General features: G+C 44.4%; 2 protein-coding genes across 4 annotated transcripts in view; both read left to right on the top strand.

The window, feature by feature from the left end:
• Positions 1-7,490, top strand: part of WBP1L (WW domain binding protein 1 like) — a 71,190-nt gene extending 63,700 nt beyond the window's left edge. For all 3 annotated transcript variants that reach the window (XM_001378778.4, XM_007479089.3, XM_056804628.1), the window contains 2 exons: positions 2,069-2,230; positions 3,621-7,490. In XM_001378778.4, coding sequence (XP_001378815.2) covers positions 2,069-2,230; positions 3,621-4,405 — 947 coding nt within the window. In that variant the 3' untranslated portion in view covers positions 4,406-7,490. The remainder of the gene's footprint in view (positions 1-2,068; positions 2,231-3,620) is intronic.
• The window catches only part of BORCS7 (BLOC-1 related complex subunit 7), a 67,984-nt gene that overhangs the window by 12,816 nt on the left and 39,537 nt on the right, over positions 1-15,631 (top strand). The window lies entirely within an intron of this gene.

Raw genomic sequence — 15,631 nt, 5'->3', positions numbered from 1 at the left:
TTGGCAAGAAGTATTTTAACATAAATAGACATTTTCTGGGAAGGTATAATCTAATAACCGGGCAGAAACAGATCCTTTTTAAAGTCTCCTTCAGAGAGTGGCTGTGTTTGCTTCCTTTCGGAAACTAAGGCTATTTCTCTTTGTTTTTAATTCAATTGTGTTTTATTTTCACTCCCAAATTTTCTCTAAACATGTATTATCAAGGGGGCAGCTGGGTGGCTCAGTAGATTGAGAGCCAGGCCTAGAGACAGGAGGTCATAGGTTCAAACCTGACCTCAGGCACTTCCCAGCTATGTGACCCTGGGCAAGTCACTTAACCCCCATTGCGTAGCCCTTACCACTCTTCTGCCTTGTAACCAATACACAGTATTGATTCTAAGACAGAAGGTGAGGGTTTTAAAAGGAAAAAAAAAAGAATCTCTTATTTAGAGTATTAGCAGAAGCAGTCCGAATTTTTGTTTTAAGTACTTCAGACTTTATTTGGTAAAATATGAAAATAGGAAGAACAAGAAATGAGCTACCTATCCAGAAATTCTTGAGGAAAGCCCCAAGAAGGGCTGGTACAGCCATGCTGCTAGGCTTGAAGTGCCCAGGCCCGTGTGAGAGTTATCTCTGAAGTAGAGAAGCAGAGGAGAGAAGGAAGATATTGGGTTGATAGGCAAGTGAGGAGGAAGACATTAGAAAAACCTTCCTGGTATTAGACAGTTTTAGTGCACTAGAATATATCAGCAAGAAGGACATTTCTAAGGGAACAGTTGGGCCCTGGGGCAAATTAGAACTTGTTTTTAACTTGTGGGAATCTGTTCTAGAAGGTGCAGGCAAATGCTTGATAGAGAGGAGAAATGATCAGACTTTTTAGCATCATTTTTGCCACTAGCAAGCTGTGTGACCTTAAGTAAGCAAGGTGTTTAATCTTACTGGATCTTGGTTTCTTTATTTCAGAGTTTGAAAAAATTGGACCAAATTATTAATTCTATAAAGTCCATCATTAAGAAAAGCTCTTTACTTGTGAAGGTTTTGGAATAAGTAGGTGGGAACTAAGACTCTGAGAGCTTAGCTGGACTGTGGGGTTTGGATCTTATTTTTCATTTTTAATAAATATCCCCTATATCAGGTATCCATGAACATTTGTTTTTAAATATAGGGTGGCCCAGACATCTTCATGCATGTTCAAGTTCTCGAAGCTTGAAACTGCACAAAGACTTTTGGTATAAAAACTATATTGTAATATAATTTGTTTCCTTTGTAATAATATGTGTTTTATGCATTTAAAACATTCTAGAAAGGATCCATATCTTCACCAGACTGCTAATAGTGTCATGACCACCAGAGAAATTAAAAACCTGGGTCTTCCCATTCACTTTTGGGGAATGTTTTTGCTTTTCTTCAGTCTTCAGAAGAGGGAAAAGAGATGAGATTTGGAGGAAAAAAATTTTTTTAACTCTACCTTCTGTCTTAGAATCAGTTGATTCTAAGGCAAAAGAATAATAAAGACTAGGCAATTGGGGTTAAATGACTTGCTCAGGGTCACACAGCTAGGAAGTATCTGAGGCCATATTTGAACCCAGATCTTTCCAACTCTAGGCCTGGCACTCTATCCATTGTTATTTAGTTGCCCTTGAAGAATCTCAAGCACCATCCCACCTCTTTTCTCCTCCTCTTTCCTCCCCCAAAAGGGAAGGAAATAATATCTTGCTAGATGATAGTCTGCAGTTCTAACAGATGACCAGTGCTCATGGAGTTCATGCTACAAGGCCTTGTACTATGGGTGGGAATATTAAATGAACCAGTTCCAAAGGTCATGGTGGCTGACCTGTTTTGGTCCTCCAAAGCTAATGGGGGTTTTTACACTCCTCTTCTGTTCTGGTCAACATGGCAAGAGTCCATGAGGTATGTCTGTATTCTGGCTATAGATTCCCCAGGTGGGCTACAGAGTCAGTTTTCCCTGCCAGAAGGAATTTGTAGCTATGACATGTTGTTTTGAAAGTTGTCTGCCTCTTGCCCATATTCACTGTGTGCATGGCTGTCTGCCTCTCTCCCTCTTTCTCTCTCCCACCTTTGCTCCCAGGGTTCTGGCTGGTGTGGACTATTATAATCATCCTGAGCTGCTGCTGCGTTTGCCACCACCGCCGGGCCAAGCATCGCCTGCAGGCCCAGCAGCGGCAACATGAAATTAACTTGATTGCCTACCGGGAAGCCCATAACTACTCAGCGCTGCCATTTTATTTCAGTACGTACATCGAAAATCGATTTCACATCACCGCCTGGGGTCTCCAGGAACCTGGCTCAGAGGATGTGGTGTCTGGGGACAAGGGAATTGTGGGGGGATCGGGGAAAGACTCAATACACAGCAACAGCAGGGGTCTGCATCATGGTGGGGGGAGTGCTCCTTCTACACAGAGAGGAGCAAGTGCCTTGGACACAGCTCTCAGAAATCCCAGGGTCATCCTAAAGGTGACAATGACTGGTGACTGACCAGGAGTGGTTTCTTGTTAGACCTCTGCTCCTTTACCAGGCTTTGGGGGCAATTTTCACTGAGAAGGAGGTCATCTGAATCATGGTTTGGATAAACTGGAATTTAGAGCCCAAAGCTATCTTGTCCAGTTATCAGCCTGGCCCTCTCCTCTAACCCCAAGGATCTTCATGTCTCTCTGGCCCCCTATTCTGTGGGTCAATCTGGGTTCAGAATACTGGTGGACTAGCTGGCATTTGAGCCTCCTAGAACAAAGAAGTTTGGTGACTCTTTTCTAAGAGAACACACCTAATTTAGCTAAGACTTCTCACGTGGCAAGCTGACCAGCTTGCTCCCAGCCACCTCCCAGTGCTTTAAAAAAAAAAAAAAACAAAGAGAATCATTTGAATCTCAAGTTGGTTAAAACCCATCTAGTTCAGGTTCTTGCCTCTTAGCATCCTGGAAAGATAACTATCTTTTCCCCAAAACATTTTTATTAGCATCATAGAAAGGAGAACAGTTTGCATTTCTGAGCCCTGTGTCCCCTGTGCCTGGCTTCTTCCCAGCGCATGGTCTTCTGCTCTATTTAGGGGCAGGGGCAGGGGAGAGAATAGAAAGGGGGTGCTCAGAGCACATGTGGGAGTTGTCACTCCAAGCTCCAGCTTTAAAGGACTCCTAAGAATAGACCTAGTCGGGATCACCTGAATGATGCCCACTTGGAAATGACTCCATTTAAATCAAATCAACTGGTATTATGCACTTACTATGTGCTTCCCCCTCTTTTGCCATTTACTTCATTATTGTCAGGAACTTTGGGGCAGGTTGGGATCAAACAAAAGGACAAAGGGATTTCCTTAATATCATCTCAGTTCCCCCCAGAGTGGTGCCAGACTAGGCCTTTAAGACCTTGAAAACCCAAATCTCTTCCCACCCTTCACCCCCAGTTTTCTCCCTCTGGCTTTCTCTTCCCTCTTTCTCCTTGTCTTCCCTTCTCTCCCCCTATTTCCTACTCTCTCCCTCCCCCCATATGCCTCTCCTCCCCCCCCCCCCAGCATTGTAGACATCATATTTAGGGGTGGGGAGTGGTGCACATGGACTTTGCGTGTTGAACTCTATCCTGGAACCATTGCCCAAGCAGTAATTTCTCCTCCCTGCCTCCCCGTTTTAGGGTTTTTGCCAAACTATTTACTACCTCCTTATGAGGAAGTGGTGAACCGACCTCCAACCCCTCCCCCACCATACAGTGCCTTACAGCTACAGCAGCAACAGCAACAGCAGCAGCAGCAGCAGCAGCAGCAGCAACAACAGCAGGTGGTCCCTGTCTGCAATAGTCCCTCAGGCCCTGACCCCCTCAGGAGCCTTCCGGAGGCACAAACGAGCCCACTGTCCGTGCCTGGCAGCAGCAGGAACAGCACCAGATCAAGCACTGAGGACCCTGAGCCCTCCACATTGCTGGTGGACCAAGAGGCTACCAAAGCCTCTGGCATGGAGCCAGGCAGCTCTGGGGCCTGTCTGGGGGAGCTGGGTGATGCAGGGTCTTTCCTAGATAAGGACTCAGAGTGTAAGGAAGAGTTACTGAAAGATTATAGCTCTGAGAGCTTGGAGCACAGCAGCGCCTTTCCTGACAGCAAAGACAAGACACCTGGGAGGCACCGACGCTTCACTGGAGACTCGGGCATTGAGGTGTGCATCTGCAACCGAGGCCACCACGAGGACGATCTCAAAGAACTCAACGGGCTCCTTGATGACGCCCTGGACAGCGCCCTGGACTTCTGTGATAGCTGCCAAGCAAGGCCTCCTGGGGATGAGGAAGAGGGCCTCTACCACCTCTCTGAGGAGCAAGCCCGGGAACATGGCCACCACCACTTGCCCCGCCAGCCAGCGTGCATCTTGTTGAATACGATCAATGAGCAGGACTCCCCTAATTCCCAGAGCAACAGCTCTCCCAGCTAGAGCTGGCCAGCCTGAGAAGAACTTAGAAAAGCAACAAGGAATGGGGAGGGGAGGGGAGGGCAGGGCAGCCAAGAGTCTAACTGGGTGGTAAGGAAAGTGCTGCTGCTTTTTCTTCTATCTGTATTTCTGCCCTTCCTCCCCCAGATGTAGTTGGAGGTAGGATTGCCTCTCTCCTACAGAAGTCCTGGGGGTGGATAGAGGGAAAGGGTATTGATTCTCTCACTGTATTCTTCCCTGCTCCACTCCCCCACCCCACCTCCCTTCTGAGCTTCTTTTTAAAAATCACATCTCAGCTGCCTGCCCACATCAGGTGGTGTGCATTTTAAAAAATGTGTTCAAGGGGCCAGGCTTGGACCCTGCCCTTGTTCTTGGGGATGGAGTGGCTTCTGCTCTTTGGTTTTAGGCTTAGAGAACCGTTACATCCCAGTTAGTAAGTAGGCAACAGGGTCCCACCACTGGGGAAATTAAAAAAAAAAATCAACCTAGCCTGGGCTCCATGTGGACCCTAGACTTGGGTTCACAGTTGTCACAGAGCTGGAATTTGATCTTTTCTTGGAAAAGACTTGTTATTGCGGGGTAGAATGGGGAGAACAGTTCTCTAGGATGTATGTGGGGGTTTGTCAGATCAAATTTTTCTAAATGATGGTCAGTGTCAAGAGTCCTCTGGGGATGAAGGTGAAGCCTCTTTCCTAGGAGATTCTGGCCATCCTTAATCTAGATTAGCTTGAAAGGGTTCTACTAGTGTTCTTTCTTCAAAACAAAACCACGTACTGCAAACTAAGCTAAAAATATGAATGTACCTGGGTGGGCAGCAGAAGAGTTCGTTTTTATTAAGGGCAGACTGGGGCCCTTTCTGGTTCAGACCTCTGAGGACCATGGCTGCACCTAAGCTAAAGAGAAACTGTTACATCAGGGAGTTTGGAAGATGTAGGGAGAAGTTGCTTTTGAATTATTGGGGAGGGTGTGGAGGTGGCTGCAAACTGTTACATATGGAAATGCTGTGATGGGGTGGATGGGGCTACATCTGCTCTAGGGAGAGTACGGCCTTGCCTTCATTCTTACTAAGCTGATGATTAACATCTCTCCCTCCAACCCCATCTTTGCATCTTCTTCACTTTCCCCCAGCCCATGGCCTTTGTGCCTTCACACTTCACTAGTATGCCGAAGAAACGGACAAAACAGGCTGAGTGGCCCTTGAAAAGGGTCAACCCAGGCCTTCAGCCTGTTCCCTAGGCAGTATTTTCCCTTGGATCCCATGATCCTTTTTTAAAAAAAATATATTGACCACTTGGAAGAAATAACTGAATTGTTTGGGTTTGTTTGTTTTTCCCCTCTTTCTTTATTAAATGCTGGTACTTTGCCAGCATCACCTAGGTATGGCCAAGTGCTCAGCTCAGGTCTGAGTGGTTGGCTTTTCAATGAATAGTGGCCCTCTCAGATTATTATTACTGAAGTTTGGCATCAGGTAAACAGAGGGGATATTGTTACAATTAATCTGAGAAGATAAGGCAAACCAAAAACTGAGATTAACATTCCCTGACCCAATCCTATCCATATGAAGAAGGGTTTGCCTTTTTTTCACCCCCACTCCCAAATGATGTTCAGATTAGATCACGGACATTATGGGAAGAAAGTGGGAGGGGGAAAGGCTGTGGGGGTGAGTAAGCACCCCGACTGTATTTGATAAAACCAAAATCCATCTTGAACAAGGTGAAAATCAAAATACACTGACTTTTTGAATAACCTGTGTGTGTCTGTCTCATTGTGTGTGAGCCACGGGTACAAAAGCCCCGTGTTTCCTGTGAATATACTTTGAAGCAGCCATTGTGCGCATCTTAACCAAAATGTTTGGAGCAAATTTTGGCTCTCCCAAGGGAACTTACTTTAAGCATTTACCTGTTTACTGAGCAAAAGCCCTAGGCAATTCTTATATGCCTGGGTGTGTTCAGCAGAGCCCTCAATGGCAGTCCACTGTTTTTGCCAGAGAAACTTTGCTGGATGTAGAGGTTTTACTCTACTCATGGTTGCAATTTGCACATCACTGCATTAAACCCCGGCGGTCTGGGTTCTGTTTCCAGTAAGTGGAATCCTGTCTAGACGTGTCTGCGTGAGCATTATTTGCTGAGCTCCTGTCACCTTCTCCTGCTCCCCCTGCTGCTCTTGGGCCTCAGCTCACAGGCCCCAGGGTATGGTGCTGATGACTACGAGGGACAGAAAGCAGGCCCAGAGTCACTAGCTGAAGTTGAGATTGGATCGTCAGCAGCAAGCTTGGCCTGGTTGTTGCCCAGACATCTGACTTTACCTGGAACTGCCAAGGAGAGCTGGCAGAATCCCATGTGGAGTTCCTGCCACCCTTGGATGAGGCTTGATCACAGTTGAGCAAGTATATAGATGAAAGAGCCATGACAGGTCCTCGATTGCCTTTTCATCTTTTTTTTCCCCAAAGCAACTCACTATAAAATGTCTGAACAGCGAGCAAGTTTTACCAAAGTGAATCCTGTTTCAATCAAACGGGACATTGGGATGCACTGTGGTCTCCTTGGGTTTTTCTCCTCAGATTGGAATAGGGCGCTAGACCAAGAGTGATGTCTCCCATCCTGAGACATAAGAGGAAAAGAAATAAAATGGTGAAATTGGGCTTGATTTATCAACAGTGACCAGATCATGGTCAGTGAATCTGAGCCCTGCCCGTGCTGAAGGGTCAGCTGGTTGGTGATAGAGTGGGATTTGGGGGGGAAAGGGGAGAGAGGTTGTATTTAAACTTAACTGCTTCCTCTTACCTCCCAGAAGAGGTAGAGATCTTGGTTTTCCTGGTGAATGAGGACAATGGGTGTGAGTTGGGTTTGGTGCTACAGTTAGAAGATTAGCCAAATGCTGACACATTCCTGTGTGTTTGCATGTGTACAAGTGTGTTCGGCGCATTGCCATTTGTTGGGTGTTGTGAATATGTGTATTTTAAGCAATAAGATTTAGCTGGTCAGACTTCTCTGGGCAGCCTTACTGACACTTTTCCTGTGATGTGATTGTTCTGAAGACAGAGTGGCTCCTACCACTGTGAGATGCCCAAATAAAAACCAATCCAAGATTTGGTGCTCCTTTTTTTTTCTTCCCTTTTTTGGGGGAAAGAGTTCTGTAGTTTTCTATTCATCCTCTGAGAGGAGAGTCAAACCTGGGCTCAGAGGTGGTGAAATCATCTCTTAATCCATGACTCTTCTCCATAGGAAATCCCTTCAAAACTCCTTTTAGATAGGGGTGTGTGAACTAGATAGATTTCTAATGTGTACAGTACTCAAATTTACACAAGCATGTTAAAACCAGAAACAAATAAGTAGAGAGACATTTTGTTAGTGCTTCCCAAGTTTTTAAAACATTGTTTTAAGAAAAAAGGAAATACATGGTTGGATTATTAATTTGTTGGAAAAGTAGTGGATTAACAAGCATTTATGAAAAATGAAGACAAAAATAAAACAAGCCATGAACCATGAGGAGCTTATATTTAAGTAAGAAAAGAGCTTAGTTCCGAAATCCAGCTTAACAAATATCAGAGTTCCTCCTGCTTACCCAAGTTTATGTTAGGCTCCGAGGGTCTTCACTCCTACTGCCTTGCTGCCTTATGGAACTTAGCAGTTAAGGAAGTAGGGCATTTTGTGTTAGCTGGTTAAGGACAATGGACACTTGGGTTGTAGGATTGAAATTTGGAGAAGACCTTAGATTAATCCATCCCTCTCATTTTGCAGATGAGGAAACCAAGGTTCCAGAGGAAGGAAGTCTGAAGTAGTAAATGTTGGAATCTGTTTTCCAAATCCAGTGCCCTTTACAGTGTAGTGAAATTTTAGAGGAGAGGATAGATATATGACTGGAGAAGTCCAAGTTGACTTCATGGATGTGGGCTAGCATTTGAGCTACATCTTTAAGGATGGATAAGATTTGGCTAAATGAGGAGGAAAGCATTCCCCACATGGGCAACAATGTGTGTGCAAGCAAGAATCAGGCTGGTGAGGGAAGGAGTCTGTGTAGCTCTTGAGGCTTTTTTAAAGTAAAATTTCAAGCTCTCTGAGTCTGTTTCTTCCCACTTGTACTGGAAGCTGCCTGATGAGTTTTGACACTGGAAAAAGGAACAGATCTGAAGTATCCAGGTGGTGCTGTAGTGCATAGAGCACTGGACCTGGAGTCTGAAACAAATTCACATCTTGGTCTCAGATACTAGCCAAGTGACCCTGGACAAGTCTTTCAACCTCTTGTCTGCCTCAGTTTCCTCATCATTAAAATGGAGATAACAGCACCTACCTCGAAGGATAGTGTGAGGAACAAATGGGGTAATGTATTAAGTACTTCCGTAAACCTTAAGGCATTACCAAAATGCTATTCTCTATCCCTTCCCTTTTTTTAATCTTCATAAGCAAAATGCAGCTATCTCCTCCACATTGTGACTTTCCCCTCAATATATCATGGGTCAGCATAAGAAATTAAAAGGGAAATTTGTGAGAGAGGCTACAGATGACACATGAAGGCCAGCAGGTGACACAGAAAAAGGTTTAGAAACTATATAGCCTATGATCTAATATTTAACCCAAACTTTACAATAAGGTACTGTAAACATCCCAAAAAAGAAAAAGAAAAATGTAGACTTTTTTTGGTACAAATTGAGGGGCCAAAATATTTTACATGGATTTTCTAGACCTAGAGGGCACTGCCATCCTTCCCCCTCACCCATGTGGAATTCTCAGGGTTTTCTCCCAATAAAAAGGGAGTTTGGGACTGGGATGAGAGGCTTTAATTCTGCCCCTAACCCCTGTTTGACTTCAGACTAGTCATTCTTACCCTTTTTTTCTCCAAAGTAACTATGCTACAGCTCTCTAGGTGAGGACCACGGGCAAATATGCCAATTATAGTGCCATATAGCATGGGGGAAAAAAAAGACTTGGAAGACCTAAAATTTCAAGAAATGAGATAAAAGGTAGAGAATTTTGCCAACTTTCAAGCTCCATATAAATGAATGATAACCATTTTGTATAAAACATTCCTTCTCCCATTTTCTGCAGCAATGGGGGTGTAGTGTGAGGAGTGGACTGAAGAATCAACCGAATCGGCCAGAAATATGGTTGGCTAGGAGCTAGTCTCCCACATTATGGAAGATATGACTGGCCTTCTCTTTAGACTCTTGGTTCCTGGGGCTGAAACTTTCTGAGAGAGTTGGGAATAGGTGGAATTGTCATTTAACTTCTAGGTCTAGGTAGGTACTCACAGTCTCTCTCCCCATACAAGTACACCTTGTCTTGGCTCCTTACATTCCACAAGTCCAGTAAAGTCACCAAGTATTAAGTACCTACTATCTGAGAATACAAAGAAAACTTTAAAAAGATCCTTGCCCTCAAGGAGCTCACAGTCTAATTAATTAACAGGAGTGACAACATGCAAACAACTCTGTGGCTTTCTAGATTATCTCAGAGGGAAAAACTAGACCAAAGGGGACAAGACTTAAAGAAGGTAGAATTTTTAGCTCTAACTAAGGAAGAGATGGAGAGCAAGAGCATTCCAGGCACAGGGAATAGCCAGTGAAAATGCACGGAGTTGGGAGAGAGTGTCTTGTAAAAGGAATAGCATGGAGACCACTGTCACTGAATTGGAGAATAAATAGAGGTGATTAAAATGTGAGATGCCTGGAAAGATAATTTGTGGAGGATTTTAAAAGCCCAAAAGATTTCTGTTTGATCTGGAGTTATTAAGGAGTCACCCGAGTTGATTGAATGAGTAGAGGAGGGAGGTCAGCAGTCATGAAGTGCCGAAGAATGCACAAAGTCCTGTGCTAGGTCTGGAGATTTAAAAATAATGAAAATTAGTCCCTGCCTTCAAAGAGCTTTCATTCTACTGAGAGAATATGACATGGACACAAATGGCTAAGTACGAGATGATTCGAGTATGTATAGTCTACAAACTGGGCTCTCTTATCTGGCAGCAGGGAGGGTTTACTATGGCTTAATCCCAATCCCAACTCCCCTTCTTCCTATACCTCTCCACCAAAAGGTTCTAAAATATTTAAAGATAATAGAAGCAAGGGCTATTTTTTGACTTTGTGTCTTCCCAGAGAGAATTTTATCTCCTCTTGCTAAAATATAAAAGTGCTCATTGGTTTGTGGGGGAGAGAGCATAATATTTTAAACAGAAGATTTCTCTCAGCCCCTACAATACCCCTTCACCTCCCCGCCTTATAATCTTATGTTTCTCTATTGCAACATCTCTGAAGGAGCCAAATCCTGCTAGAAAATGTTACACAGCAGACACTCACGTTGCAGCCCTTGAAGGAACAGTTCCCTGCCCATCTCCCAACTGGGCAGCTGCTCCTGTGTTGGCAGCAGGAGACTGAGCCTGAGGAAGGGTACCCAGGACAAGTATGTTGCCCATTCAGAATACTTCTCCCTTCCTTGGCCACAGAGTCAAAAAAGGTTTATGATTTTGATTTTGATAACAAAATAACAATATTTGTTAGTATGTGACTGATTAGACTTACTCCTCACATAACATTTAAGAAATATTTTTCAATGTACATTATTTCCTTTCATCTTTTTTTTTAGTCCTTTCCAACTTAGAATTGATATTGTGTATTAGTTCTAAGATAGAAGAGCGGTAAGGGTTAGGCAATGTAGGTGTAGGTTAAGTGAGTTGCCCAGGATCACACAGCTAGGAAGTGTCTGGGGCCAGATTGAACTCCCATCTCTGGGCCTGGCTCTCAATTCACTAAGAAATCTAGCTGCCTTCACCTTCTTCTTCTTCCCCTACCTTTAATCTTGTGAGATAGGCAACTCTGGGACTCCAAGGGGTGAAGGAACTTCACTTGATCACACCTCTTTTCTTGATACCCTGCCACCCACTCTTCCTTAACCCCTCATGAACAGATACCTGGGCAGAATGCAGAATTAGGAGGACAGTCTCCAGGCAAAGAGGGGTTGGTTTGGGAAGATGAGAACCAGGACCTAGTTTCTATGGAGTTGTTAGTTGAGGTGCACTCAGCATTGCAAGCATCTCCTTGAAGGAAGGCATTTGAGAAACCATCTAGTATTCTAGACAAGAAAGCCTCTCGATGATATACCCAACAAGCCACTGACACTGTTGAAAGACTTGGAGACTTGAGTGAAGGAACCTGTTCTTTCCTTTCACTTTTGGACAGCTCTAACATGTTAAGAGACTTTCATCAAGTCTAAATTTGTTTTCTTAAAATGGGGTGCCTTCTAAATCCTGATGTCAGCTATAAAGGAATTCCACTGGGGCAGTGAGGTGGCTCCTTGGATAGAGTGCCAGACTTAAAGAGTTGGGAGGACCTGGGTTCAAATATGACTTCAGACACTTCCTAGTAGCTGTGTGACCCTGGATATGTCACTTAACCCCAATCCTCAGCCCCTACTGCTCTTCTGCCTTGGCCCCAATACTTGTATCAATTCTAAGACAGAGGGTAAGAGTTAAGTGGGGAAAAAAGGAATTCCATTGTCTCCATTTAAAATTAATTTCTTGTTAAAACTATAGAATAAATTCCATAATTCCAACAAATATTTATTAAGTGCAAGTGTGAAAGATGGGTCTACCCTGGAGCATCTCTGGAGATATTCATTGGAACAAGGATTGAGTACTTCCAGGACTCGGCGTTGTCCAGTGCAAATCTTATTGCACTGAGTCAGTTAACTAATGTTTATTAAGTGCCTACTGTGTGCTAGGCACTGGAGAGAAAAAGAAAGGCCAAAAAAACAAGCCCCTGCTCTCAAGGAGCTCAGAGTTTAATGAAGAAGATCACATGTGAACAAACAGCCATCAGACAGGCAAGATTCATGCTTTAGGATAAATTGGAGGTCACCTCAAGGAAGGTGATGAGAATTCTGTTTCCTTTTCTGCCTCCACACCAGATTGTTTTCTGTCCCTTTCTGGGGGGAAGGGAGCAGCTAAACCTGCTCATCAGCTTTCTCCAACAAAGGCCCAAACCCAGCCTAGTCCCCCTGGGGGGAGAAAGGGAGAAAGCTGTTGATGGACAAGTTTTTCAAGACTGCTACTGATGAGAGAGGAACATGAAAGGTAGTTTTAAAGAAGCTTATTTCCCCCTGGCCTAAAGACTGAAACAGGTTTGGATCAGGCTTTGGAGGACCCAGAGCCTGGGGCCAAACCTGTAGTTTTCTAATCTATCAGTATGGATGGCACAGAATAGAAATAATGTTGATTGACATATTTAGGACTAATGGAGACTGATCCTATGGAGCATGGCAGAATGTAGTGGATAGAGAGAGAGGGAGAGCTAGGTAGGGCAGTGGGCTTAGAATCAGGTGAGTTCAAATGTGACCACAGACACTTAATAGCTATGTGACCCTGGCCAAGTCACTTAACCCTGTTTGCCTTGGTTTTTTCATCTGCAAAATAAGATGGAGAAGGAAATGGCAAATCACTCCAATATCTTTGGCAAGAAAACCCCAGATGAAGTCACGAAAAATCAGTATGACAAAAAAGTGACTAAACCACAAAAATTTCTCATGCCTTTGTTTCTTAGGACTATATAATAAAAAAACTATGAATTATATTTATTGTTAACATAAATATATTATGTGATACAATAATGTATGTGAAAACATTTTGACAACTTCAAAGCACTATACAAACATCAGGCAGACTGAAAAATAACAAGGTGAAAAGAGCTGCCTCTGGATGGAACAGGATCTTTCATTAAAAGTCTGCAAACAGCCTCTGGCCAGGTATAGTGCAGACTTTTTTTCTTGTTCCGAGGATTAAATGACCCCTAAGAGTCTGAGAATATGTGGAACTTGCGGAGAAACAGGTTTTAGCTCAATATAAAGGACATCACATAGTATGTGTCAGGGGCAGAATCTGAACCAAATTCTTCCTGATCCCAGAAACAGTCGCTCTCTTTCGGGCCTCACTGCCTTTAGAACTCTGGTTGGCCCTGATGTCTGGATTTTTTGTTTTTGTTATTAAACCTTTACCTTCTGTCTTAGAATTGATACAGAGTGTTGGTTCTGAGGCAGAAGAGTGGTCAGTGATAGGCAATTAGCATTATGTGACTTGTCCAGGGTCACCCAGCTAGGAATTGTCTGAGGCCAGGTTTGAACCCAGGACATCCTGTCTCCAGACCTTGCTATACCCACTGAAGCACTTTAGCTACCGCCTTGCTCAGTAACTACTTTGAAAGCAACATGGGTCTGTGGTTTCTATGGGCCAAGAAGGCCATGCCAACCCCCGAAAGTATGGAAGAAAGCATTTTCAGCAGACATGAAGAAACCTGGAAGCTATGAGATGGGGTGGTGGTGGGGTGCCAGGGACTGTGCTTGGAGGGAGTGCTTGACTGACCACCCACCTCTCCACAAGCCCAGTATTTTTTTTTTTAACCGCCTTGCCAAAAGCAGCAACAGCCAAAGACAACCATCAACCCGGGAAGGGGAAATCCCCCCCCCCCCTTGGAGAATAGGGTTCAGCCAGAGATTAGCCACCCCTGCTCCCTATAACCCTACCCCACCCCCCTACCTCATGGCCTCTGAATGAAGGAGGCTGGAGATCCAGGGATGGGCCAGCTCGTTTCCCCAAGCCCTCAAGCTCCGTCCAAGGGTGCTGCATCTCTGTTGGGTATATCAGAGCAGTGGGTAGTTGGCAGAGCTCTGCTAGGCCACTGCTACTATAGAAAGGGTGCTGCCACTCTGTCCTACCAGATAAGACAGATCTTCTTGTTAAATGAGGGACCAAACTACTAACAAACATTATGTTTGGGCTTCCTTGTTCCATGTATCCCTGGCACTGTTAGATTGGGATGGGTGGGAGAGACTGCGAGGAGCACATGGAGTTGAAGGAAATGTGTCCAAAGTAACAAAAGTATAGGCCAAAGAGCTGTCCAGGTGGCTCAGACTAGAGTATTTGGGTTCAGGGGAGGGCAGAGACAGGAAAGGTCTCCTCCCTCAGGCCTGACCTCCTGAGCTGAACCTTGAAAGAAACCAAGGATTCCAAGAGGCAGAATGGGGGAGGGGGTGCAGCCAGTAGAAAGACCGGAGATGGGACGTGGAGCATCATGTGTGAAGAACAGTGTGTAGGTCTGGGACCTTGCAGTGCCAGCAGATGAATAATGTGAAAGAAAACCCAAAAAAGTCCCCTTCCCTCAAGCCCTTCCAGCCAGGCAAGGGGTGGGGAGTAGCTCGTGGTCCCAAATGCTCCTTGATGGATTTGTTACCCAACACCCTGGTACAGAGTGGTAAAAGCCAGGGATAAAAGTCCAGCCACAGGGGACAGCTGGGTAGCTCAGTGGATTGAGAGCCAGGCCTAGAGACAGGAGGTCCTGGGTTCAAATCTGACCTCAGATACTTCCTAGCTCTGTGACCCTGGGCAAGTCACTTTACCTTCATTGCCATATTGGTTCTAAGGCAGAAGGTAAGGGTTTAAATTTTTTTTTTAATTAAAAATTAAAAAAAAAAAAAGGTCAGCCACATGTTAAATACTGGAGGATGCTGTCTGAAAAGGGGGAAGCACTAAAGAAAATTTTATAGAAGCAGCCAGAGAAGTAAAACAGACTAGTTTTTGAGCTAGAAGGTGCTTTTAAAATGGTTTGACCCCATCTTTATCCAAATAAGGAAACTAAGGTCCAAAGTAGGAAGTATGCTACTTGCTAACTATATCCTGAAATCCCAGTTCAAAATGGTAATAGTATGTGAGAACAAAAGGTCCAGAGAAGCTCAGCAGATAGAATCAGGCCTAGAGGTGGGAGACCTGGGTTCAAATGGAGCCTCAGATATTTCCTAGCTGTTTGACCCTGGGCAGGTCACTTAATCCCTATTATCTAGCTCTTACTACCCTTTTGCCTTGGAACTGATACTTAATATTGATCCTAAGACAGGAGGTAAGGATTTAAAAAACAAACAACCAACCAAAACCAGAGAGTTGAAGGCAATAGAGGTGGTCCTTTGAATTATAGGGGATCTTGATAATTTTTGTAGAGTGCCAAGACATGGAATCCCTATCTGAATGGACTTGGGAGAATCATATAGTTTGAGTAGAAGCCCTTAGCTTACATCTGACTCAGGATTGGGGATAGGAAAGGAAGGAGACAGTTGTGGTAGTGGAGGCAGCTAGGTAGCTCAGTGGATAGAGGGCTGGACCTGGAATCAGAAAGCCCCAAGTTTAAATCTGGCCTCAGGCACTAACCAAGACTCTGGGCAAATCACTCAACTTCTATATGCCTTAATCCACTGGGGA

This window comes from Monodelphis domestica, chromosome 1, assembly GCF_027887165.1.
Source record: "Monodelphis domestica isolate mMonDom1 chromosome 1, mMonDom1.pri, whole genome shotgun sequence".
NCBI classification, from domain to species: Eukaryota; Metazoa; Chordata; class Mammalia; order Didelphimorphia; family Didelphidae; genus Monodelphis; species Monodelphis domestica.
Note: the sequence above shows the minus strand (reverse complement) of the source record. Positions and strands in the feature narration are given on the sequence as shown.